This window comes from Narcine bancroftii, chromosome 5, assembly GCF_036971445.1.
Source record: "Narcine bancroftii isolate sNarBan1 chromosome 5, sNarBan1.hap1, whole genome shotgun sequence".
Lineage (NCBI taxonomy): Eukaryota > Metazoa > Chordata > Chondrichthyes > Torpediniformes > Narcinidae > Narcine > Narcine bancroftii.
This window is the reverse complement of record NC_091473.1, coordinates 99,445,983-99,473,144: the sequence shown is the minus strand read 5'-3', so window position 1 is coordinate 99,473,144 and position 27,162 is coordinate 99,445,983. Positions and strand designations below refer to the sequence as shown.

The 27,162-nt window shown below is 42.0% G+C and overlaps 1 protein-coding gene across 1 annotated transcript in view; it reads left to right on the top strand.

Moving 5' to 3' along the window:
- oma1 (OMA1 zinc metallopeptidase) overlaps positions 1 to 26,551 on the top strand; it is a 72,713-nt gene extending 46,162 nt beyond the window's left edge. Inside the window, 3 exon segments of the mRNA XM_069938497.1 lie at positions 3,505 to 3,579; positions 4,109 to 4,258; positions 24,256 to 26,551. Of these exon segments, the coding sequence (XP_069794598.1) occupies positions 3,505 to 3,579; positions 4,109 to 4,258; positions 24,256 to 24,492 (462 nt within the window). The 3' untranslated portion in view covers positions 24,493 to 26,551.
- The last annotated feature ends 611 nt before the right edge of the window (positions 26,552 to 27,162 follow it).

The following is a 27,162-nucleotide window of genomic DNA, read 5'->3' as shown; positions in this document are numbered from 1 at the left end:
CTACCAAAATCCCCAAGCATATATACATTATTTACAAGTTTAGACGGTCCGGCGGCCGGCGGAGTCTCTGTGACCGTCACAGGGTTGGCTCCTGGTCAAAGGTCAGCCAGGATAAGTGGGGGCTAGTTGGGGGGGCACGGGCCGGAGCGGCTGGCATGGCCAGAGCAACTGGAGTTGAATGTGTGTGAGGTGTTGGATGCGTGAGGGGGGGGAGCGGGTTTGCACCCACGGTTGGAGTGAGTCCTGGATGCCCAGGGTAGTGTTGGGTGTCCCACAGCTGCCTGGGGTTGGGGGAGTGCGTCAGGTTGGCGTGGTTCTGGGATGAAGGATGCTGTGCTGTGGTGGGTGCTCCTGCTGGTGCCAGGTCTCTTGTTGAGATGGTGTCCTCCCTGCTGCTGCTGAACCTAACGTTGGCATAGTTATGGTTTGCATGTAAGAGGAACACCTGTTCAACCAAGGGTTTGGCCTTGTGGGCTCGCATGTGTCCTGGGGACACAAACCATGCTGGGAGTGATATTCCTGTCGTCGATTTCCTGGGGAACGAAAACAGGCATTCGTGAGGAGTCTCATTGGTAGACGTGCACAGGAGTGACCTGATGGGATGTAGCGCCTCGGGGAGGGCATCCTGCCAGTACTCTACGGACCATCTCTTAGACTTAAGGCCCTGGAGGACTGCCTTCCAGATTACCACGTTTTCGCTATCCACCTGCCCATTTCCTTTTGGGTTGTAACAAGTCGTGTGACTAGTTGCAATGCCTCTTGCTGTCAGGTACTGGTGCAGTTTCTCACCCATGAAGCTAGACACCCGATCACTGTGGATGAACATGGGGTAGCCAAACATGATGAATATCTGCGTCAGCGCGCCGATGACGGTGGCCGTGGAGGTGTCTGGGCATGGGTTGGCGAAAGGGAAGCGGATGTACTCGTCTATGACCATGAGGAAATAGACATTCCAATTCGTGGAAGACAGGGGGCCCTTGAAGTCTATGCTGAGGCGTACAAAGGGCCGAGTGGCCTTTACAACGTGGGCCTGGGATGGGTGGGAGAAGCAGGGTTTGCATTCCGTGCAGACCTAACACGCCTTGGTTGTGGTCATGAGATCCCTGATGGTGTACAGGAGGTTTCGGGACTTGATAAATTGGTATAAGCAGGTGACGCCCGGGTGGTAGAGGGACTCATGCAGGTCCTGCAGCTGGTCGTCGTGGAGCGACACACAGGTCTGGGAGAGGGCATCAGGGGAGTCATTAAACTTCCCCGGACGGTACTGGATGTCATAGCTGTATGTTGCCAGCTTGACACTCCAGTGCAAGATTTTATCGTTCCTGATTTTGCCTTTGTGGGTGGTGTTGTACATAAACGCCACTGCATGCTGGTCAGTGAGGAGGGTTGAACCTCCTGCCGGCCAGGTAGTGGCATCAATGGCGCACTGCTTCCATGATCGCCTGGGCCTCCTTTTCAATGGCAGAATGCCCCAGCTCAGAACCATAGAGGGTCCTGGAGAAGAAGGCAACAGGGTGCCCCTCCTGGTTAAGGATAGCGATGAGGGCCACATCAGAGACATCGCTCTGCACCTGGAAGGGGGAGTCCTCGTCCACGGCATGTATCGTGGCGTCTGCAATATCCTGTCTGATGCACATGAAGACTGCCTGCGCCTCGGGAGGGAGAGGAAAAGTTGTGGCCTGGGCCAGTGGGTGAACCTTGTCTGAGAAGCGAGGGACCCACTGCGAATAATAAGAGAACAGGCCTAGGCACCTGCGGGGGGGGGGGGGGGGGGGGGGGTGGCGGGGCAGCTCCATTAATGGGTGCAGCCGTTCTGGATCTGGGCCGATGATACCATGTGCCACGATGTACCCCAGGATGGCGAGGCGGGTGGTGTTGAACATGCACTTCTCTTTATTGTAATTGAGGTTCAGCTCCTCGGCCATCTGGAGAAATTCCTCCAGGTTTGCATCGTGGTCCTGCTGGTCGTAATTTCTATTTTAACACTTTAATCATGGGTTAAAATGTACTTTTAGTTCTTCCTAACTCTACTTCTGCCTCTCTTTGGTTCTGATGCTTCTTACTAATTTCAGAATCTGCATTATTGGGATTGATTACTACTAAATTTGCCCTGTGTCATGGCTCAGCTTGTTTGAAACTGTTCCTGTGCTTGAGTTTTATCATTTAAACTGTCAATAATTGAGTTAAATACCTCTGATAAGTTCTTCAATTTTAAAATATGGAAATAGTAATTAAAAGTGAGCTCTACACTCTCAAAATGAGACGTTACTTTTGTCTTGCCATCTTATATAGTGAGTCATGGGACAGTGTGGTGTGGATTGGAGGGTGCCGAGGGTAGTGTGGATGCTGGGTTGGGAAAGACAATGGGTGATGGTTTCAGGCAATGCCATTGTCATGCAAATTGTATAATGTAGGAGAGGTGGCAAGGAAGGATGAGGAGGTGATCAAAGTGACAGAGAATATCATGTGTGGTTTTAGGTTGTAACTGTTTCATTGCCTGAGACAGATTGGAACTGATTTAACACTGGTGAGTTGGGCAGTCACTTGGAAGTGGGGAAAAAAGGGCTAATGAAACATGCAGACCCTTCCCATTGGGCTGCCCACCACCTGAAGCAAGCCACTAAAATCAGATAAAATACCAGAAAAGCATCTGGGAGGAAAAGAGCTGTGGGTATTGTATCCATACAAACTGGCAAAAAAAAATAGACAGAGAAATTCTCTCACAAATATGTCTGAGCTGTTATGGATAATTCTCTGGAAGGTGTACAGCTCGGCTCCTGACTGAGGATTCTTTTGAACTCTCTCAGCATGTGATGTTCTATTCAGACCATGAAAGATAACATCAATCACGGTGAAAAATTAGGTTTGATGGAGAGGACCAGTTAACTGCATTACCCAAGTTGCTGCAGAGTGTGTAATGATTTAATTGGTACATTTGCTGGGAGGTGCAGCAGATACATAGTTCTTTATGGTGTGAAGAAAATGCACGTGCAGTAGCTATTATTATTTTTGTTTTTCACAGAACTTTTCCTGTTGGAGTGCACGTTTGCAATGTGATGTTTCATTTCCTACTTTTACCTGAAATTTTATGATAAAGCAGAGTGACCAAGCAGGGCAGAGGAAGTGTGGTCATTGAATAGGAGCTGTGAAAAAAAAAACGACCTCATTACTTATTCTTGCACTAGTCTAGACTTTATCTTAAATGTACCTAATTAATGTAAAAACAAACCAATTTTTTTTTTAAAAAAAGAGAAATCTGGAACACTAGCTGTTCTGTGTTACTTTGCATAAAGTGTTTGAGATTTTAAATCACTGCTTGTGAGATATTGACTATCTTTTGAAATTTCAATTGTAAATTCCAAAGCACGAGTATAAACTACTTTGTAAGAACAGGAGTTGCTAAATTAAATTATTGCAATTACCCACTTTATTGATATGGATTAGTCATGAAGAATAAGATCATATTATCAGTCCTCACTAACAACAGTACATTATTACCTATAGTACATGTTTGATCGACCCTACAACCGAAAACTAGAGCTTGAAGCTGATGAGATTGGACTTCAACTTGCTGCCAAGGTAACTTATGTTCCAGAAAATTTTGAACCCTTCTCTGTCAGTGTATAAGTAGCACAAAATTTCACTTACGACTGATAATACAAACAATTCTTTTTCCCAATCTTATTTTAGAGAAAAACTGGTACTAAATATGCTTTAAATAGACAATTTAAAAACAAATCAATATTCTCATTTTTTTCTGTGTTAGAAATTTTGATTCCTATTATCGGAACAGTGCTCATACTAATATAGTATGACTTTACATTTTTCATTGAGTAAGAATTCAAAATTTGTAGTGAGAAAAAGTATCTGAGATAAACATGTAAATGTTAAAAATACAGGAAGTCAATGGATGAAAGAAAAAGGTAGTTTCACATTTTAGATGGAATATTGCTCAGTTGTACCAAGGAGATCATGGATCTTTGCTAATTTTTAATGCAAAACTTCAGCACTGAGAGCAGAGGGTGGTTACGTCAATCGCCCATTGCACCCAGCCCCCCCCCCCCCCCCCCACCATCTCTTTCACATATGACCTCTCTCCTAAACCTAGGCATGTGTGGATGTGAGAGCCAGCAGTGTTTATTGGCAGCAACTGGAATTGATGAAGATTGCTTCTGGAACCTTTCAAACTCCTGAATGGTTTTCTACACATCCATCAAATGAACGTCGAGTTCAACACCTGGATAACCTGATTCCTAAGGTAAATAGGAACCTGCATTATTCAAGAAAACTGTAGACTCATATGTTTAATTTGTTCAATGTGACTCCCTTCATGGATATAAATGTTATATAAGTATTTCCTCAAATAGTTAACTGTCCTGGGGTCTGAATAATTGATTAAAAAGACTTCAATTCTGCAAGCTGATTTCCAAATTCCTTCTTTCTTGAACTTGACTTTTTGAAGTTGAGATTGTGGGCAATGTTGAACTTTGTCACTTGGCTGAGCTAAATATAAAATTTTCAGTTAGCTGGTCTCCTGTGGACTCAATCTGACTACCAATAGACGAAGTCATGCATGTTCCTTTCAGATTCAGGCAAACTTTTATTATCAGTCATAAGTAATGCCACATAACTTTTCTGATCCTATGTGGTTGTAGTTTCATTCCTTCAAAAGGCAATAACTAAAAATTTTCTGTTTGTTTTCCCTCTCTCAAATACATGGAAGGCAATACAAGATTGGAAAATAGGTGCTTTAATTATTCTTGATTAATACTTTCTCGTTGACTTGACCTGGTTTGAACTATTTGTGTCTTTGTGAGAGTTCGTTAGTCTGATTAGTGAAAAATGCGGCTTCTGTTCCTCACTGTCCCCTTAAATCACCTGTAAGAGGATCAGATGCCTGATGATGGCAAATCTGGATTTAAATGCATGTTTGTAGCTGACAGCACAGTGACACACGTAAGTATTGTTCTCTCACCTCACAACTTAAATTCAGGCCCAGTGGCGAGGTGGTAATTTGGAGTGAGGCTCAGTTGGTGATAATTAGATTAGGTCATTCTTTCTCCAATTTAATTGTATGCCTTTCATCATTTTATAAACTATCTTTTTTATTTTATATAGCTTATAGTTGAAAACCAGAATGCATAGCCACTTGAGAAGCAAAATAGTACAGTCTACAGTATATGATGAAAAACTGAGACATGCAGAAATGAGGCACCAACTTGCCATGACTGGAGGGTGAATGACGTTGGAATGCTCTTTCTGAGCCAAGAATGTTACATTGCCATTTATTGGTCCATACCCAAATATTGTTTTGTTCTTGACTGCTTCATTTTTGGAAGAGTTCTAAATGAAATTCACAATTATATTATGATTAGCAAACATCCTCACTACTGGAAGGAAGTCCATTACTGAAACGGCTGAAATGGTTGGGCCATGATCACTGACCTGGGACACTGATTATTAGCCTCTAACCTTAACCCAACAGCCACAATTCTTTCATTATCAAATGATTAGCATGTTTTCCACTTGACGTCCATTGACTTCTGTTTGCCTAGACACATCAGTCAAAGGATGCCTTAATTTCAAGGGCAGTCATTCTCAGCTCGCCTAGGATATTCATCTCTTTGATTTTGTTTGTACTGCAAATGTGAGGGGTTTGGAGCTGAGTGGTCCTGATAAAATTCAAACCGGGATTGATGAACAAAATAGTAGTGAGATGTCACATGATAGCACATTTGTCACATGTCACATGATAGCACATTTGTCACATGTCACAGGATTAGCACATTTGTCACATGTCACAGGATTAGCACATTTGTCACATGTCACACGAAAGCACATTTGTCACATGTCACATGATCGCACATTTGTCACGTGTCACAGGATTAGCACATTTGTCACGTGTCACACGATAGCACATTTGTCACGTGTCACAGGATTAGCACATTTGTCACATGTCACATGATCGCACATTTGTCACGTGTCACAGGATTAGCACATTTGTCACGTGTCACACGATAGCACATTTGTCACGTGTCACAGGATTAGCACATTTGTCACGTGTCACACGATAGCACATTTGTCACATGTCACAGGATTAGCACATTTGTCACATGTCACACGATAGCACATTTGTCACATGTCACACGATAGCACATTTGTCACATGTCACATGATAGCACATTTGTCACATGTCACAGGATTAGCACATTTGTCACATGTCACACGATAGCACATTTGTCACATGTCACAGGATTAGCACATTTGTCACATGTCACACGATAGCACATTTGTCACATGTCACACGATAGCACATTTGTCACATGTCACACGATAGCACATTTGTCACATGTCACACGATAGCACATTTGTCACATATCACACGATAGCACATTTGTCACATGTCACACGATAGCACATTTGTCACATCACATGATTAGCACATTTGTCACATGTCACATGATTAGCACATTTATCACATGTCACATGATAGCACATTTGTTACATGTCACATGATTAGCACATTTGTCACATGTCACGTGATAGCACATTTGTCACATGTCACATGATGGCACATTTGTGGCCATCATTGATGATTGGAAATAAACTAATTTGGCAGCAATTAGCCAGGTAGAATTTGTTTTGCTTTTCATGCTCGAGTGGATGCCAGATTTGTAATGGTTCTGGACCATCTTAGCTGGAGGCACAGATAATGCCGTAGTGTAGGTCTTCAGTGCTGCAGCTGTTGTCTCGTCTCACAGCTTTTACTGTGTTGTAAGTATTGTCAGCGACTTCCTGATGTAACACAGGGTGTATCAAATTGGCTGAAGAGTTATTTTTGTGATAGTAGAGATTTCAGAAGGAAGCCGAGATGGATCACCCACTGGCTGAATGTGATTGCTTCAGCTTTTATCAAAGACACTTACCTGCTGGGCTCCATGTCGTTCAAAAATTTGAGCCAATTGATTTCAGATCTCTGCTGCCTAGAGCTGTATCTGTGGGAGCTTCTAAAGATAACCTAAAAAGTTTAACAATATGTGTCAGCTGCCCATGATGCTGATTTGTGCTGGTGATATAAATAACTTGGAGGGGTCTGCCTCCCCTCTTAGGTCGGTCCATACTGCCCGGACCGGGGCCTAGGCCGCCGCAGATCACCCTGTGCCTGGACTGGGGCCACCGCCTCCCACTCCCTGCCCGGACCGGGGCCTCCGCCTGCCTCACTCGACCGAGGCCGGGGCCGCCGTCTCCCCCTTGCTCCTGCCCGTATCGGGGCCGCCGCCGTCTACCCTTCGCCCGGACCGGGGCCGGGGCCGCTGCTGCTCTCCCTGTGCCCGGACTGGGGCCGCCGTCTCCCCCTTGCTCCTGCCCGGATCGAGGCCGCCGCCGTCTACCCTTCGCCCGGACCGGGGCCGGGGCCGCTGCTGCTCTCCCTGTGCCCGGACTGGGGCCGCCGTCTCCCCCTTGCTCCTGCCCGTATCGGGGCCGCCGCCGTCTACCCTTCGCCCGGACCGGGGCCGGGGCCGCTGCTGCTCTCCCTGTGCCCGGACTGGGGCCGCCGTCTCCCCCTTGCTCCTGCCCGTATCGGGGCCGCCGCCGTCTACCCTTCGCCCGGACCGGGGCCGGGGCCGCTGCTGCTCTCCCTGTGCCCGGACTGGGGCCGCCGTCTCCCCCTTGCTTCCAATCTCTTTTCAGTACCAACCGCTCAGTCCAAGATTCCGCCCTGCTCCAGCTCCCTCAACAGCCCCTAAGGCTAGAGCTGGATGAGGTTCCCACCCTGGATGAGACATATAAGGCAATCGAACAACTGAAAAGTGGCAAAGCAGCAGGTATGGATGGAATCCCCCCAGAAGTCTGGAAGGCTGGCGGCAAAACTCTGCATGCCAAACTGCATGAGTTTTTCAAGCTTTGTTGGGACCAAGGTAAACTGCCTCAGGATCTTCGTGATGCCACCATCATCACCCTGTACAAAAACAAAGGCGAGAAATCAGACTGCTCAAACTACAGGGGAATCACGTTGCTCTCCATTGCAGGCAAAATCTTCGCTAGGATTCTCCTAAATAGAATAATACCTAGTGTCGCTGAGAATATTCTCCCAGAATCACAGTGCGGCTTTCGCGCAAACAGAGGAACCACTGACATGGTCTTTGCCCTCAGACAGCTCCAAGAAAAGTGCAGAGAACAAAACAAAGGACTCTACATCACCTTTGTTGACCTCACCAAAGCCTTCGACACCGTGAGCAGGAAAGGGCTTTGGCAAATACTAGAGCGCATCGGATGTCCCCCAAAGTTCCTCAACATGATTATCCAACTGCACGAAAACCAACAAGGTCGGGTCAGATACAGCAATGAGCTCTCTGAACCCTTCTCCATTAACAATGGCGTGAAGCAAGGCTGTGTTCTCGCACCAACCCTCTTTTCAATCTTCTTCAGCATGATGCTGAACCAAGCCATGAAAGACCCCAACAATGAAGACGCTGTTTACATCCGGTACCGCACGGATGGCAGTCTCTTCAATCTGAGGCGCCTGCAAGCTCACACCAAGACACAAGAGAAACTTGTCCGTGAACTACTCTTTGCAGATGATGCCGCTTTAGTTGCCCATTCAGAGCCAGCTCTTCAGCGCTTGACGTCCTGCTTTGCGGAAACTGCCAAAATGTTTGGCCTGGAAGTCAGCCTGAAGAAAACTGAGGTCCTCCATCAGCCAGCTCCCCACCATGACTACCAGCCCCCCCACATCTCCATCGGGCACACAAAACTCAAAACGGTCAACCAGTTTACCTATCTCGGCTGCACCATTTCATCAGATGCAAGGATCGACAATGAGATAGACAACAGACTCGCCAAGGCAAATAGCGCCTTTGGAAGACTACACAAAAGAGTCTGGAAAAACAACCAACTGAAAAACCTCACAAAGATAAGCGTATACAGAGCCGTTGTCATACCCACACTCCTGTTCGGCTCCGAATCATGGGTCCTCTACCGGCACCACCTACGGCTCCTAGAACGCTTCCACCAGCGTTGTCTCCGCTCCATCCTCAACATCCATTGGAGCGCTCACACCCCTAACGTCGAGGTACTCGAGATGGCAGAGGTCGACAGCATCGAGTCCACGCTGCTGAAGATCCAGCTGCGCTGGATGGGTCACGTCTCCAGAATGGAGGACCATCGCCTTCCCAAGATCGTATTATATGGCGAGCTCTCCACTGGCCACCGTGACAGAGGTGCACCAAAGAAAAGGTACAAGGACTGCCTAAAGAAATCTCTTGGTGCCTGCCACATTGACCACCGCCAGTGGGCTGATAACGCCTCAAACCGTGCATCTTGGCGCCTCACAGTTTGGCGGGCAGCAGCCTCCTTTGAAGAAGACCGCAGAGCCCACCTCACTGACAAAAGGCAAAGGAGGAAAAACCCAACACCCAACCCCAACCAACCAATTTTCCCTTGGAACCGCTGCAATCGTGTCTGCCTGTCCCGCATCGGACTGGTCAGCCACAAACGAGCCTGCAGCTGACGTGGACTTTTTTTACCCCCTCCATAAATCTTCGTCCGCGAAGCCAAGCCAAAGAAAATAAATAACTTAAAAATAGTTTAAAATTTTATGAGTTCAGAAAGAGTTGAAATACGATCAAAGAGTTGAAGCCTCAAGAGTCTGAAGTCCTACTGGTATGACTTGTAACAGAAAGTGCAAGCTAAAGCTGAAGATTTCAATTGACAAATCAAGGGCTTCCCCCAGAGAAAGAAAGGTCATTTAATTTGTTAAAATTGCCACACAAATATAATGGCACTGACCCAATGAGGAAAGCAGAGTTAGCAAATGGCCAGCAAGAATATGAAACTCTGGAAGTTTGAAGATGTGGGGAAGGAAGGAAAGAAAGCAACTGATGTGCTTTCTTCATGATGTCATTTGTGTGTTGGATCCAGGAAAGATCCTCTGAGATGGTGACTCCCAAAAACTTATATTTGCTCACCCTCTCCACCTCTGATCCACAATTTGCAGGTGATACCACTGTAGTGAGTTGTATCAAGAAAGGTGATGGGCCAGCATGCAGGAGGGAGAATGAAAACCTGGCTGAATGATGCACCAACAACAACCTCTCACTCAATGTCACTGGATTGTACGCCTCTGGTTTTCCCTTCCTAAAGTCAACAATCAGCTCCTTGGTTTTGGTGACATTGAGTGAGAGGTTGTTGGTGGTGACTATTCAGCCAGGTTTTCATTCTCCCTCCTGCATGCTGACTCATCACCCCTTTTTATACAATCCTCTACTGTGGTGTCATCAGCGAACTTGTAGATGTTGTTATTGACGTACTGAGCCACACAGTTGTAGGTGTAAAGTAGTAGAGTAGGGGGCTAAGAACAGAGCCCTGTGGTGCTCTGGTACTGATGGAGATTGTGAAGGAGATGTTCTTACCAATCCTAACTGACTGCGGTCTGGAGGGAAGGAAGTGCAAGATTCAATCATTTTATGGAGTATTTTGTCCCAGGTCTTGGAGTTTGCTGATCCATTTTGAGGTGTTAAATGTCAAACTGTAGTCAATAAAGAGCATTCTAATATATGCATCTTTGCAGTCCAGGTATATAGGCTTTGTGTAGAGCCAGTGAGATGGCATTCGCCTGTAGACCTGTTGTAATGATAGGTGAATTTGGAACCGATCCATATTGCCGCTCAGACAGGAGGTGATATACTTCAACACCAGGCTTTCAAAATACTTCACTTTGATGTGAGTGGCACTAGTCACAAGATCACATCATAAAGGAACAGAAGTAGGCCATTCAGCCCATTGAGTCTGCTCTGCAACTCCACCCTGAGCTTAAACCATCTAGTTCCCAATTTCTGGCCTTTACCCTGTATCCCTTGATACTCTGACTGATAAGGTACCTATCAATCTCCTCCTTCAATTCCCCCTGTGATCGAGCCTCCACAGCTGTATGCAGCAATGAATTCCACAAATCCATGACCCTCTGGCGAAAGAAATTTCTCCTCATCTCTGTTTTAAATGGCTACTGTCTAATTCTAAGACTGTGGCCTCTTTTCCTGGATTCACCCACCAAGGGAAATATCTTATTCATATCTACTCTGTCTAATCCTTTCAGCATTCAAAATGTTTCGATGAGATCCCCTCTCATTCTTCTAAACTCCAGTGAACACAATCCGAGAGCCGCTAAATGTTCCTCATATGTTAGCCCTTGCATTCCAGGAATCATCCTGGTAAATTTTCTCTGTACTCTTTCTAACATCATTACATCCCTTCTAAGAGAAAGGGCCCAAAACTGCATACAGAACTCCAAATGATGTCTCACAGTGCCCCAGAGAGCCTCATCAACACCTTTTTACTCTTACACACTATTCCTCTTGAAATGAATGCCTACGTAGCATTTGGTTTCTTTACTACCGATTCAACCTGGTGGTTAACCTTTAGGATATCCTGCACAAGGACCCCCAAGTCCCTTTGCACTTCTGAATTTTGAATTTAATCGCCATCCAAATAATAATCTTCTCGTTTATTTCCTCTTCCATAATTTACAACTACACATTTCTCAACATTGTATCTCAACTGTCATTTCTTTGCCCACTTTCCTAAGCTGTCCAAGTCTCCCTGTAACCTTTGATACAGATTGTTCTGGACTATCTTATTCTCATAATAAGGTTTCATTAACAATTCACCCTCCAAGTCATATCCACAGGCCATTTCTTTAGTCTCCTGTTCAGTTACTCCTTTCTCCCTTAAGATAGCAAGATTTTTATTTATTTTCTGTTGCTGAATTTACTCTTTTCTTGTCAGAGAAATCTTTACTCCTACAATGACCCTGCCCTTTCAAAAGTACTTCAGAAGTACTGGGCAAATCTCTATCAACTGGATTTTCTTTAGCTATCATCATTTCCTTAGTCACAGACCTAGTTACCGCACATGCAAGATATATCTCACCATCCTCTCTAACTTCATCCTTACTAGTCCGATGTGTTAATCTTAAAACTGATCCAACTTTATCCTCTGCCAAATCATTCCCCAACAAAAATGAGACACCTGCATGGGTAACTTTGGAATTACTCCTACTACAACAGGTCCTTTGACTAATTCTGAATTTAGCACGACATTGTGAAGTGATATTGACTCTACCTCACCTCCAGCACCTTTTAATCAAAGTTGTCTCCCCTGTGTCAGTCCTTTAATCCACAGTTAAAACACATTCTAACAACAATGATTGAGCAGCCCAGTATCTCTAAAAATTTTAACTGGAACCTGTGGTTCTCCCTCATCAAAAGGAGGCACTAGATTTATCTCTCGACTAGTCAAAAACCCTTCCCCAGGAGTTACAGCCTCAGTTCTCGTACTTATTTCTATCTTCATTATTAACTTCTCTAATTGACACTGTCTATCCCTTTCAATTACCTCTAACTCTTATTTCCTCCGTTTTTCAGCTTCCTCTGCCTTATATGTCCTTTGTTTTCTTCTTGCACATTCAATTTCTCCAATTCCAATTGCAATTCCAAAGATCTATTCTCTTGAAAATTTTCTAAGTCTTCCTCAATAACTTTTCCTTCACTTATATAATACTAAACTCCTTTGTATTTGTATTTTCCTCATCCAATGCTTAATTTCAGTAATTTTCAGTGCCTTAGAAATATCCATCAGTTCCTCTTTTTTTCTTGCTTTGCAGCTCTGCAGCTGATGGTTGTCACAAACATGTAACAACATCTATTGCTGCTGTTTTTACAGACACCAGCTTTAAGTTAGCTTGCAAAAATTACAGACACCATAACTTGCAAAAACGAAACCCAATTAACTAATAAATGGTAAGACTGCAATGTTCAAATCCAAAAAGGACAATCCCCCATAAAATGTTACCACTCAGGAGGGTTCTTGCTGGTTTTCAGAGAGAGATTCCTTTTCCAAGACAACCGCAACTGATTCCTTCTCAATCTTGCCCCTTTCAGGGTTCTCCAGATGATCCTCTTTCTTTCAGGTCACCTTTCAGACCGGCGGTCTTCTCCTTTGACCAGGCAGCCTTCCAAAGTTTGCCAGCTTGTGCCTCTGGAACTGATTTCTGTGACTCTTTCTCTCTCACTCGATTCCTCTCCTGCAAAAATTACATGCTCTCCCAGGCAAGCGGTATGTTGATACTTTGTTGCTCCTCTGCAACAAGCACTGCAAAAGTCCTGCAAAAATTGTGTTTTAAAATATGTGTGTGCAACCTGCTCTAGCAATTCCTCCCAAGCCACCTCAAAATACTCTGTCACAATTCCCTGTGACCTCTGACTATCGGGTATATTGATATTGTCTTCCTCAGTGAAGATTGATGCAAAATACTCATGTAGTTCATCTGCCATCTCTTTGTTACCCATTATAATTTATCCAGCATCAATTTAAATCGGTCCTAAATTGACCCGTGTCTCTCTTTTACTCTTCAAGTATTTAAAAAAAACTCTTTTTCTATGTTATTTTCCAACTTCCTTTCATAATTAATCTTTTCTTTCCTAATGACTTTCTTTGTCTCTTTCTGTAAGTTTTAAAAAGTTTCCCAGTCCTCTGGTTTTCCTCTAATTTTTGCTTCCTTGTATGCCCTCCCTTTTGGTTTTATTTTAGCCGTAACCTCTCTTGTTAGCCACATTTGTGCCATTTTTCCATTCATAATTTTTTTTTCTTGGAATTTATGTATCCTGCACTTTCTTTATTTCTTATATAAATATCATCCAATTCTGCTCTGCTGTCTCTCCATCTTGCTTAATTTTCTAGTAAACTTGAGCCAGTTCCTCTCTCACACCACTGTCATTTGTTTTGTTCTACTCAAATATTGACACACCTGATAGCTTTTCCTTTTCAAATTTGAAACTGAACTCAATCATTTTATGCCCACTAAGGGTTCCATTACATTTAATTCCCTAATCACCCCAGGTTCATTACGCATCACCCAATCAAAACCGCTGAACCCTTGGTGGGCTTATTGACAAGCTGTTCCAAAAAGCCAGCCCGTAGGTACTCTATAAACTCTCTCTCCTGAGATCCAGTAACTTCTTGACTTTCCCAATCCCCTTTCATGTTAAAATTCCCCATAATTATTTTGACATTTTTATTCTGCCACATAAAGGCAGCTTCATTCGTGCTGTGTGCTGAAGTTACCATGGCTCAAAAATGCCACATCTCTAGGCCCATTTTGAAAGCTTCTAGTGGATTGTATGAGAATTATGAACATTAGATCAGGTGGTGACCACATAGTGAATGACTGGGTTTTGTGAATGAGATGCGAATGAAAGAGAGTACCTTGTGCAAGATGGTGTGTTACATTCTTCTGTAATGCCATATAACCATATAACCACTTACAGCACAGAACAGGCCAGTTCGGTCCTACTAGTCCATGCCGTAACAAATTCCCACCCTCCTAGTCCCGCTGACTAGCACCCGGTCCATACCCCTCCAGTCCTCTCTTCTCCATGTAACGATCCAGTCTTTCCTTAAATGTAACCGATGATCCTGCCTCGACCACGTCTGCCAGAAGCTCAGTCCACATTCCTACCACCCTTTGCGTAAAGAAATTTCCCCTCATGTTCCCCTTATAATTTTCCCCCTTCAATCTTAAACCATGCCCTCTAGTTTGAATCTCCCCCACTCTTAATTGAAAAAGCCTATCCACATTTACTCTGTCTGTCCCTTTTAAAATCTTAAACACCTCTATCAAGTCCCCCCTCAATCTTCTGCGCTCCAGAGAAAAAAGCCCTAGTCTGCACAAACTTTCCCTGTAACTCAAACCTTGAAATCCTGTCAACATTCTTGTGAACCTTCTCTGTACTCTCTCTATTTTGTTTATATCTTTCCTATAATTTGGTGACCAAAACTGTACACAGTACTCCAAATTTGGCCTCACCAATGCCTTGTACAATTTCATCATAACCTCCCTACTCTTGAATTCAATACTCCGATTTATGAAGGCCAACATTCCAAATGCCTTCTTCACCACACCATCTATCTGAGTATCAGCCTTGAGGGTACTATTTACCATCACTCCTAAATCCCTTTGTTGCTCTGCACATCTCAATAGCCTACCATTTAATGCATATGACCTATTTAGATTTGTCTTTCCAAAATGTAACACCTCACACTTAACTGTATTAAATTCCATCAGCCATTTCTCAGCCCACACTTCCAGCCTTCCTAAATCAACTTTTAATCTATGGTAATCTTCCTCACTGTCCACAACACCACCAATCTTTGTATCATCTGCAAACTTGCTTGTCCAATTCTCCACCCCTACTTCCAGATCGTTAATATATATAACAAACAATAGTGGACCTAGGACCGATCCCTGAGGAACTCCACTAGTCACCGGCCTCCAATTGGACAAACAATTTTCTACCACTACTCTCTGACACCTCCCATCCAACCATTGCTGAATCCATTTCACTACCTCCTTATTTATACTTAATGCCTCCACCTTTTTTTCCTAACCTCCTGTGCGGAACTTTGTCAAAAGCTTTACTAAAGTCTAAATAGACAACATCCACAGCTTTCCCTTCATCAACCTTTTTTTGTAACCCCCTCGAAAAACTCAATCACGTTTGTCAAGCATGATCTACCCCTGACAAAACCATCCTGATTACTCCCTATCAATCCCTGTACCTCCAAATATTTGTAAATACCATCCCTCAGAGCACTTTCCATCAACTTACCCACCACAGACGTCAGACTCACGGGTTTAAATTTGGACCCTTTCTTAAACAGCGGAACCACATGGGCCACCCTCCAATCCTTTGGCACTACCCCCATGACCAGTGACATCCTAAATGTCTCTGTTAATGGCCCCACTATCTGTCCACAAGCCTCCCTGAGTGTCCTTGGGAATATTTTGTCCGGTCCCAGAGATTTATCCACCTTTATCTTTTTCAACACAGCCATCACTACCTCCTCGGTTTTCCTTATATGCTTCATGACCTCCCCACTATTTTTCTTTACTTCAACTGGTTCAATATTTTTTTCCCTAGTGAATACCGAGGCAAAGAAATCATTCAAAATTTCCCCCATTTCCTCTGACTTCTCACTCATCCTACCCTCACTATCTACAAGGGGTCCAATTTTATCCTTCACTAATCTTTTACTTTTAATATACCAATAGAAACCCTTTGGATTTATTTTTACTCTGTCTGCCAAAGCCTCTTCGTGCCTTTTTTTGGCCTTTCTAATTTCTTTCTTAAGATTCCTTCTACACTCCTTGTAGTCCTCCTTCAAACTCTCAGCTCCCTGCTCTTTCTACCACTTTTACACCTCCCTTTTTCTCCTAACCAAATTTCCAATATTCCTCGAAAACCAAGCCTCCCTATGACTTCCATCCTTTCCTTTGATCCTCACTGGGACATATGTACTCTGTACCCGCAAAATTTCCTTTTTGTATATCCTCCATTTTTCATTTACATCCTTACCTGAAAATATCCTGTCCCACTCAATACTCCCCAAATCCCTTCTTATTCCTTCAAAATTTGCTCTTCTCCAATCCAGAACCTCAACTTTAGGCCCCTCCTTGCTCTTCCCTAAAACTACCCGAAAACTAAGAGTTATGATCACTAGACCCAATTTGTTCTCCTACATTAATGTCCGATACCTGACCTAGCTCATTCCCTAACAGGAGATCTAGTATTACACCGTCCCGAGTCGATTCTTCTACTAATTGATTTAGAAAACAATCTTGAACACATTTAACGAACTCTAGCCCATCTAGCCCTCTAACTGTATGGGTATCCTAATCAAAATCTCCCATGATCACTACCTTATGTTTATTACACATATATGCTCTCTCCCTACAAATTTGTTCCTCTAATTTTCTTGGCCCATTTGGTGGTCTGTAATACACCCCTATTAGCACCCTCATGCCTCCTTCACCCCTCAATTCCACCCAAACAGCCTCACTGGACGATCCCTCCAGACCATCCTGCCACTTCACGGCACTAATGCCCTCCTTAACAAGCAGAGCAACTCCTCCCCCTTTTTTACCCCCTGCTCTATCACATCTAAAACAAATGTATCCTGGAATATTAAGTTGCCAGTCCTGCCCCTCCTGTAGCCAGGTCTCACTAATTGCCACAATATCATGACCCCAAGTATCTGTCCATGCTCTAAGCTCAGCTACCTTGCCATAGAAAGAATTTGGTTCTTGCACCTAAATATTTTAAACTCGGCTTTAAAATTCCTGTTGCAGCTTCTTCTTACAAAATTCATGGATACTAGAGTTTGATGTTCCAGATATGATCCATCAGACTTAATTGTTTCATACCTTTTAGACATGTTCTCGTTGGTATGACCCTTCTCCTAACAGTTAGTGTCCTCTGTATCTTCACTCACACGAGCATTTGGTGGGGTCAGGCAAAGAAGCCAAAATTATTTTGACATGTTTGCCAAAGATTTATTTAACAGGAAAGCAGCCCAGCTATGAGACCCTGTCCACATTCCATGATAATAAGACACAAAGATAAAATGCTTATTTATGATGAATTAGATGATGATTTCTGCTAAAAAGGACGAGCAGGTCCTTCAATGTGAATCCCAGGCAATGATCAAAACACCAGGGAAAAAGTTGTTTCCAGAAAGGCAAGAGCAAAAGGGACATTGTAGTATGTTTGTTCTTGAGTTAATATGAACTAATTAAAATGATAACATTTGATTATAGTAGTATTTCCATTTATTGTCTGTAAAATAGAACAGCTTAATTGTTCATATCTAGGTTTAGCTCACTAGCAGTGATGTTAAAAGACATTAAAAGTATGCAACTGTGGGCAGGTCTGGATAGGTTCTCGTCATCTGAAAAAGGGCTTTCACTTTTACAATATGAACAATGATCTGATTTGGTATTGTTAAAGCAGTCCTAATACTGGACACCAATCAATGAAGATCAAAATGTTATCAAATTTAACTTAAGATGTGGAGAAAGTGGCATTGATTGTGATAAGTAAGGTATACTGAAGTAAATTTAAATGATTACCCTGAATCAGGTGTTTAGCAATAGGATAAAATGGAGCATAGCTAAAAATAGCACACCAAACTAACATTTTGGACATCCTCTATGGTAAGGCTGGCCAAACTTGCTTAACGTAAGAGTCACATACAATAAATATCAGATGTCTGAGAGCCGCAAGATGTGAAAAAATATTACATGCACATTTTTACTCTTGCATGCACATCTTGTGACAAACATTTCACGTAAATATTAAGAAATACATGTATGTGATTTTATTTATTTATGTAGTTGTTAAATTGCTCATTTGTATTAGTTTCATTATTCAAAAGTACACATACCACATACACTTGTGTTATAATCGAATTTTGTGGACCAGTTTTTAGGGTAAAATGTAGGGCGTCAACTATAACACGCATATACTTTTGACTGCGGTAAGTACCTGCATTGTTTGGGGCGTCGGGAGCTTGGATAGGCAGGTGAACAGGCCTAGGCGAGAGTCCGCTGCTGGGGCGACTGGACTTCTAGAGGGCAGGCGGCCTAGATCACACTGCACTCCGCTAATTTCACTGCCCAAAACATAGCCACACATGCCACAATCACGCGATCTCAAGCCACGCCCACTAAAACTACCATTGTGAGCACCCCCAGCTCGCACAATTCTTGTCTCAACCAACGTATTTCTGCGAGCTGTACATTATATGTCAAAAAGCCACACGTGGCTGTGGTTTGGCCACCCCTGCTCTTTGAAATAAAATGTGTATATTATATCACCACAAGTTAGCACTCTAACGTTAGTATACAAATAAAAAAGTAATGGCACACAAACCATCAATTGCAAAAGATACATTTCTGGTAATCTGTAATAAAATCAAAATTTTCTGGAAAATAATTGAAGTCATTCAGCATCGGCAAAGAGGGCACTAGTTTTTCATGTTGATGGCCTTTCATCAGAAAATAGAAAGTTGAACTGTGCAAATTGTTTATAACACACTAATATTTACCCCTTTTATGCAGATATTCTAACTACCCGGTATAACTGATTCTATGTTGGTCTTGATAAAGGATTCACATCAGAAACATTGTCCCTCCATTTCTACCCATGGATGTTGTCTGACCTGCTGATCCTCCAACAATTCTTTGTTTTCTAAAGATTCCAGCATCTGGAGCTTTTGTGTTTCTTACAGTTTTTCACTGTATATGCAGGTCTTATGCTACATGCCATTCTGTGACTTTTTAAAATCTTTATTAAAAATCCTACTTCAACATGTTTTAATTTTTAAGAATTTATAAAAGTGGATAGGTTATAAAAGATTTTTATGGTAGGAAGTGTCATCATTGATTTCTAGCTGAAAAGAGGCAGAAAATAGATTTTATAAAAAAGATAAATGCAAGGGGATTGCAAGGAAAGGACAGGGTAGGTGCAAGTTGAAAGATTTAGAATTAAAATATTTGCCATGAATACAATGACCTGCTGTTATTTTGTAGAATTGTAGTTGGATTGTTAAAGAGCCACACAAAATAATGAATATAAATTAACATTAGAAGGAAGAAGTGAAACAAATCTGCAGACGCTGTGATTGTTGTAAAAAAAAACAGAAATGCTGGAGGAACTCAGCAGGTTTTGCAGCGTCCATTGGAGGTAAAGATATATAACCAATGTTTCAGTCCTGAGCCCTTCTTCAAGGAACGAGTAAAAAGCAGGCAGGCACCTGAATTAAAAGACTGGGGAGAAGAGAAAAATGGGAAGTGGGAGGAGTATGGACCAGCAGACAAAAGGTGATAATTGGATATGGGTGGGATGCAGGAGAGGGGAAAGGTGAGAATTGACTGGGAGATGTGGGGGGTTGTTTGGGGCTTTGTCGAAGCAGAGCTGAGGGAAAGGAGGGAAAGTGAAGAGAAAGACAGAGCAAGAGAAAAGGAGACATTGTGAAAGATCGTGTTAATGGAAAAGTGGAGGCTAACGTTAATGCCAACCGGTTGGAATATGAGGTGTTATTCTTCCAATCTGTGGGTGATCTCAGACTGGCAGTGCAGGAGGCCATGAGCAGACATATCGGCAAGTGAATGGGGTGGGGAAGTGAAATGGGTGATCACTGGGAGATCCTCGCTTTTGCTATGGACAGAGCTGGTGTTCAATGAAGTGATCTTCCCAGTCTGCATCCAATCTCCTTAATGTAGAGGAGACTACAGTGGCAGCAACAGATGCAGATTCCAAGTGTTGTTTCTCTGGAAGGACTGTTTGGAACTTCAAATGCTGGTGACGGAGGAGGTGTGGGCGCAAGTGGAGCATCTCCTGCATTCACAGGGGTAGGTGACAAGGGGGTGATTGGTTGGAAGGTAGGAGTGGACGAGGGTGTAACGGAAGTAGTGGTCCCTGCAGAAGGAGGAGAGGAGAAGTTGAGATCACATAGTAGGTTGCAGAGGATAATATGTTGGATGCAGAGGCTGCTGGGTTAGTAGGTGAGGACAAGGGGAATCCTGTCTTTGTTATGCATGGGGGTGAAGGGGGACCGGGCAGGTGTGCAAGTGAGGGCTAAGTTGATAGTGGGAGAGGGGAAGCTACGTTTTTGTAGGAGGACATCTCTTGATAATCTGGCATGGGAGACCTCATCCTGGGAGCAGATGTGATGGAGACAGAGGAATTGAGGGAAAGGAATGGAATCCTTACAGGGCACAGGGTATGAAGAGGTGTAGTTGATGTATCTGGGATTTGGTGGGTTTGTAGATGTTTGTTGAGAGTCTGTCTCCTGAGATTGAGACAGAGAGAGATCAAGAAGGGGTATTACTAGAGATGGACTAAGTAAGTTTGAGTTCAGGGTGGGAGTTGGTGGAAAAGTGGATAAAGTCAACAAGCTCATCATGAGTGCATGAGCCAGCTCCAAAGTTGTTGTCATTGTAGCGAAGGTAGAGTTGAAGCAAGAAATTCAGCAATAGGGTCAAGGACCTGTACGTATACATTCAGCTTTTATTTTAATTAATCTTTACCTTCATTTTAGCATATTGCTGAATAACTGAAGGTTCCAAATACTTTCAACATTCATTCTCCAAGTTGAATACAGAGTCTTGCAGTTCCTTCCAAAATATTTTTATTAAAGTATTCAAATGTTCTAGTATTTCAGGACCAATATATCAACTTAATAACATTTGACTCAGCAGGTTGTGCTGCATCAGTGTGGGGGAAAAAATGGTCGATGTTTTGGGCCTGAACCCATTATCAAGACTGGAAATGAAGTGAAACCAGTATAAATAGAACAGCATGAGAGGAATAGGACGGAGACCCATGTGGAATTGGTGAAGCATGATGGATAGAGAGAGACCAGATAAAAGGAGAGAGAGGCAAGAAAAACCAAAGGGTCAGATGGCATACAGGTTGGAGGAGGGTGATTAAGAATGGGCAATAAAAAGAGAGACCAGATGAAACGAAGGTGGTTGGGGGAAAAAAAGGAGCAGAAGAATCCATGGGGCAATGGGATTGGAGAGGGGAAACACCAAAGAGGAGAGGGTTGAGAATGGATGGGAAGAGTGGAAGTAGTATACAATAGAGAGGGAACTTGCTACCCTGAATCAGACGATTGGCTTCAGGAACTGCAGTCTACTGTGTGCCTGTCCCATTTTGCTTTCTGCAGCCTGAGGATGCTCAGCATTGTAAAGTGAACCATCTCAGTTATTGACAAATGGAGATTGTTGAGGTTGATACTGGCTCGTACTTCCACAGACAAGCTTTTATTATCTTCAAAGCAAAAGATGACCATATAATTAAGATATGGATTTGCAGGGTGAAGTAATTCCTTATTTTTGTAACCTTACAAGTAAACTCTAAGCAATATAGAATATCTCCTTGACCATCTTATTTCTGTAACTAATAATTTTGTTATTGTGTTATTATGCATAAATTTACCTGTCAATAGGTTTAAAATCAAAAAATCCTTTTCAATACATTTTTATAAGATTATAATGATTAATTTGTTTCTGTCTAAAGTCGTGAACTCTTCCGTATTTCCTTCCACTTATTTCAAGCTGCACGGGCTATATATATTGAGCTGAAAATTGTAGTGTATTTGGAAGGCCTTTGGACAATTTTAATTCCTTTGCCTGGAGATTACCTTTTAATTTGTGTATCATCTGTTGTTTGCCAAATAATTGCAAGCTTGTAAACTCCTTTTTTAGTCTCCTATACTTCTAATTTCATTTTGTATATTGATCAATAGTTGAACAAATTTGCCCTAAAATATTTTTATTTTATTTTCTTCATCCTGCTTTTAACACTAATTCATAGGTGTACTGTACTCTTAAGAGTCCAATATACTTGTGGAAGACTCCTTCTGTTCTTATTGAAAACACTACATTTTTATTTTGGCATGTGTTGTGTGAGAAATGAATTCCACATCATTAGCTTTGCTGCGTTGTGCGTCAATGAGCAAGGAACTGAAAAGACAGTGATAGGTTTCTTGATTTTTTTTTGTATATTATATATATATATATATATATATATAATACCACCACAATAAAGCAATGCTCCAACAATGCGTGGCTGCCCTCAGCCATCCATTAAAAATAGCTGAGACTGATGGTAATTTGTTTGTGAAACTTGGTAAGCAATCTATGTAAATTGAGGTCGTGCAACTCACTCCCTTTTGATCGAGGCATTTAAATAATAGGGTTCCATTCCCCTCTGACAGTTTTTTTTTAAAAACAGCAGTAGACTTGTTAAAATTTGTTACCTGCATTGAAAACTTTGGGGATCAGCGATTGTACAACTCTGTCAGGAACGTGATGAGGCAACTCTGAACGTGTTCAGGTGGCTCTTGATCTGTAGAATAATGTAGGAATGGGAATGTTGCATAACTGAAATGGCACCATGTATTTGGTGACTTTTAAGACCCAGTTCCAGCATCCTGTTTTCTTGAGCAGCATTATTACCAATGCATGAAAAATAGCATTTGACAACAGCAACATTTCAGTTTTGACACTTCCCTTTCTACTGAACTGAGTAAGAGAAAGTATGAAGTCTGCTGACAGTATGATTTAACCACATTGCTTTAATCGTGTTCCTGACACCATAAATCACTGTCAGTATAATTAGGACACAATTATGTCCACTGATTTCCATAATAATATGGTATCTTGTGGGTTGATTGGCAGCCATAGAATGGATTTTTTTCCCCTCACTGCATATCTAATTTGTATTTGTTTAGTTGGTTCATAGCCAACACATTTAAAGGTTTCTCTGGTGTCACTGGGGGAAAAAAAAACATTTATTGCTCCTGATCTTGATGGGAAGAAGGCAGATGTCTGTGGATGACTGGGGGAAGGGGGTATGTTCATGTTATTTAATCCCCATTCCTCAAAAGCAAAATCTCTCAAACCTGCACTTAATTAATTTAGAATTTGTTTCAGTCAACCAGGGAAATATTTTCCATTGGCTTCTGAGTTGGTGATGAGCAATAATTAAGTTAAAATTCCCACTAAAATATTAAGAAGGATTATGCCAAATTCAGGTACAAGAGTACAGAATGTATTGCAATGTATAGGACAAATAAATAAATTGTTAAACAAAATGAGGGAGAGGGCTGAGCTATTTTTGACTATTTTAAGAAAGCACTGGCGCTGCAGGCTAAATGGCCTGGCTTACTCATTTAAATTGTTTCCTTGTAATATAGAAGGACATTTGGCCTATCAAGTCTATACCAGCTCCTTAGCAATTCCATGAACCTGTTTCCCTGTGGTTTATTGTTATTTCTCTTATGTAACAAATTCTGTGCATATCGTACTGGAAATGAGGGCTGAACCTGAATTATTTGAGATAGAAGCACCTCTGTTACAGTATATTATACTCTGCTGTAGATGTCTGCAAAAGCTATGATCAGTCATGCCAGTATCATGCATGCTCTTAGTTAAAGTTATGTTAATTTCAAGATTCTCTTCCTGATACAAGTGTTTTCCTATCTCAATCACTATATTTCAAATATGTTTCAATGCAGTGCTTGTGAAAGCCTTTATACATTGAAATTGCATTCTTTTATTTCCATGAAAGCCACATGTGAAAGCTTGGAATTAATCAGTAAAGATGGCCAAGCCTGGCAATGTGATTTGGAGATGGGTATCTGAAACATAAAGGTTGTTGATGTTCCATCATCTGGAATCTGTTAGGCAATTGATCAAAATGATAAGACATGAAACCACAGCTGCTGCAAAATGATACTGGGATGTCAGATTTCATTCACCATGCGTTTGATAGTTCCAGATGAAACTTCCAACAGATGCTACACATTTTAAGAATGTTGCATCTAAATACTAATTTTTCATTGTTGCAGGCTCTTAAACTACGAGAAGGCTGCAGTTGTCCTGCACTGCCAAGTATAGACCCACGGTTGGTTTTCAAGCTTAGTATGGAAGAGCTGATGAAGCGATTGAAGAAATGGGAAGAACCAATCTACACTGTTTCTGAAATCGAGCAGCTACCTCAGCAGCATGAGACTAGCCCGATCCTACTGAAGAGAATACCTGTTGCAGTACAGGCCGTCCAAAGCACAGCAAACTCTCAGGAATAACTTTTTCTTTGCATTTGATTCCATGCAATGCAAATGAGCACTTTGTGCTTCTAATTTAACTGAACAGAAACAAACTGAATAAATCTGAGTGATGACAGTCTCAGAACAAATATTCTGTGTGTTCCAGATCTACCCTTGTTCTTTGTTTCTTTAATCAGGTATGGTTCCCCTTTATTCTAGATTGCAACCAAACAAGTTTGGAGATCTGACTTGAGAAAATACAGATTGTGACAGTCCAAATGAAATATAAGAGTCTTCTCGATGAACTCCCTGATACATTGGCAATAATGGACTCCTTGTCAGTGAAATCTTTTCAAAAAGTTACTAAATGGTAATCATGGCAATTGTGTGAATTGTTTAAGCAAAGTTTGTGAATGAAATAGTAAAATAATCCATTGAGTAGCTCATTGGGTGGCAGGAAGAATAAAGACAAGGAGGGAAATTCTGCCTGAAGCAGGAAAGCAGCATGTCGACATGACAATTAGTATCACCAGGATCTTATGAGTTTGAGAGCAATATTTAGGACTGTTAATCTTATCAAATACATGTAGAAGCTCCCTCATCTGTACTTAAAGCTTGCAGTGTTTTTTTTAACTAGAAGATTGAATTACTGTACTTCTTCTATCTTCTCTCCCATGATGGTACTTAAAAGGAGGATTTCTCTATTAATGGGAAATCAGCTTTTCGTTAATTTTGTGAGAATCCCTCAGTTCCTTCCTAAGTGCAGGGATAATAATTCATCTACTCAGTAAGGAACTGTAGAAATGTATAAAATGGATTTTGTTAGATGTTTGTATTTTTAATTGCAATGAATTTCAAGAAATTCTTGTCTATAAAATATATTTTATGAATTAGTAATCTTTTGTATTTTATAGATCACATGGGCCTTGTACACTCAAGAAAATATGTGTTGCTTAAATAATGGGTTTCCAGCATGGAGCTGACCCTGTACAGACAAAGGTTTCAGTAATGTGAAGCGGCTTATTTTACTGTGTAGTCACCAGTTTGTACCTAATCAATCTGACTTCAGATTTTATTGACAACCCAATGATGTATTTATTTTGGTATTTTCATTTCTGATGTTGCCAAGAAATTGCCTGCTGTTATTAGAGTGTCACAATGATGTATTGGTAGAGCTGCTGTCTCATACCTCCAGTGACCCAGGTTCGATCCCGACCTCTGATGCTGTCTGTGTGGTGTATGTACATTCTCCCAGTGTTGGCACAGGTTTCCCCTGGGTGCTCCCTTTACTGGCTACATCACGAAGATGTGCTGTTGGTGGGTTAATTGGCCACTGCAAATTGTTCCCAACATGGTAAGTGATAGAATCAGGAGGGAGTTGATTGAGATGTTGGGAGAACAACTCGAAGGGAAGTTGGGATTGCTCTGTGAGCTAGCATAGTCCTGATGGACTGACACGTCTCAGCACATATGGAAACTATATGTAATTTAAAAATATTTAACTGACTATCATTTCTCGTTTCAGACACAAATATACTGGATTTTCAGAATGACATTTAATTTGGATTGAAGTCTAAAATGTGAATCTGAACAATTAACTCCAATATGGAATATTTTTCAAGAGCAGTGGAAAGATGAAATCAAATTACATTTCAGAAATTTTATTTAGCCATGTATTATGGAATGAGCATTGTCTCCACTTTTCAAATTTGTAATAATTTTCTTCTGGCCACAGTTTTTTATTTAGTCCTGTTTCATTCTGGCAAGATGGCCCACAAAGAGTGCCAGTTTGATTTGGACGTTTAAAGCAGCTGCCACAGCAGGATTTAAATACCACTTTTATTTACTTGTATATTTCACATCAGCTGTCTTCCAACCATGGATGTATCCTGGCTTTTTCTGAATGTCTAATCCATAACTTCTGGGACTTAACAGGAAAATGTGTGTTTTACACAATGTTCTTACTGGATATCGACAATAACAGAACAGGTTATAAAGAATATGTTCCACAGCAATATGTGGATACCATTATTTGTATGTATGTATCTTCCAGCAACATGAATAATAATAAAGATACTCCAAAGAAGCAATGACAAAAGATTTGCTATTCCTTTCTTCCTGTAACACTCCGAGTCTCCTGTCTCTTCCAGATACATGCACACAGAAACTGAATTCCAGAAGATAGATGGAGTAAGTACAACTATAGCTTTCAACTGAGAAAGTGTAATGAGTTGGAGGTTTGGGCTAAAACAAATACAAGAAACCAGCACCGAGCAAGGTGCACTCATTAACACTTATCTAACCAAAGGTCTGGACCCACTGCAATTCGCCTGTCGTCACAATCGCTCCACAGCAGACACAATATCGCTGGCTCTCCACTCAGCTCTGGATCACCTCGAAAACAGCAACCCATACATATGACTGCTCTTGAAGACCTAAAGATGGGCACTTAGCGGCATAAGGACAGCTTCTTTCCCACTGCCATCAGATTCCTGAATTATCAATGAACCAAAAATGGTGCCTTACTTAGACTTTTCATGCACTATTTTTATTTATTGATGTAATGTGGATTATATGAATGTTTGCACAGCGACGATGGGGCAAAACAAGGAATTTAATGACTTGGGTGGCATGGTTGGTATAGTGGTTAGCGTAACACCTTTACAGTACCGGTCTGTAAGGAGTTTGTACGTTCTCTCTGTGTCTGCA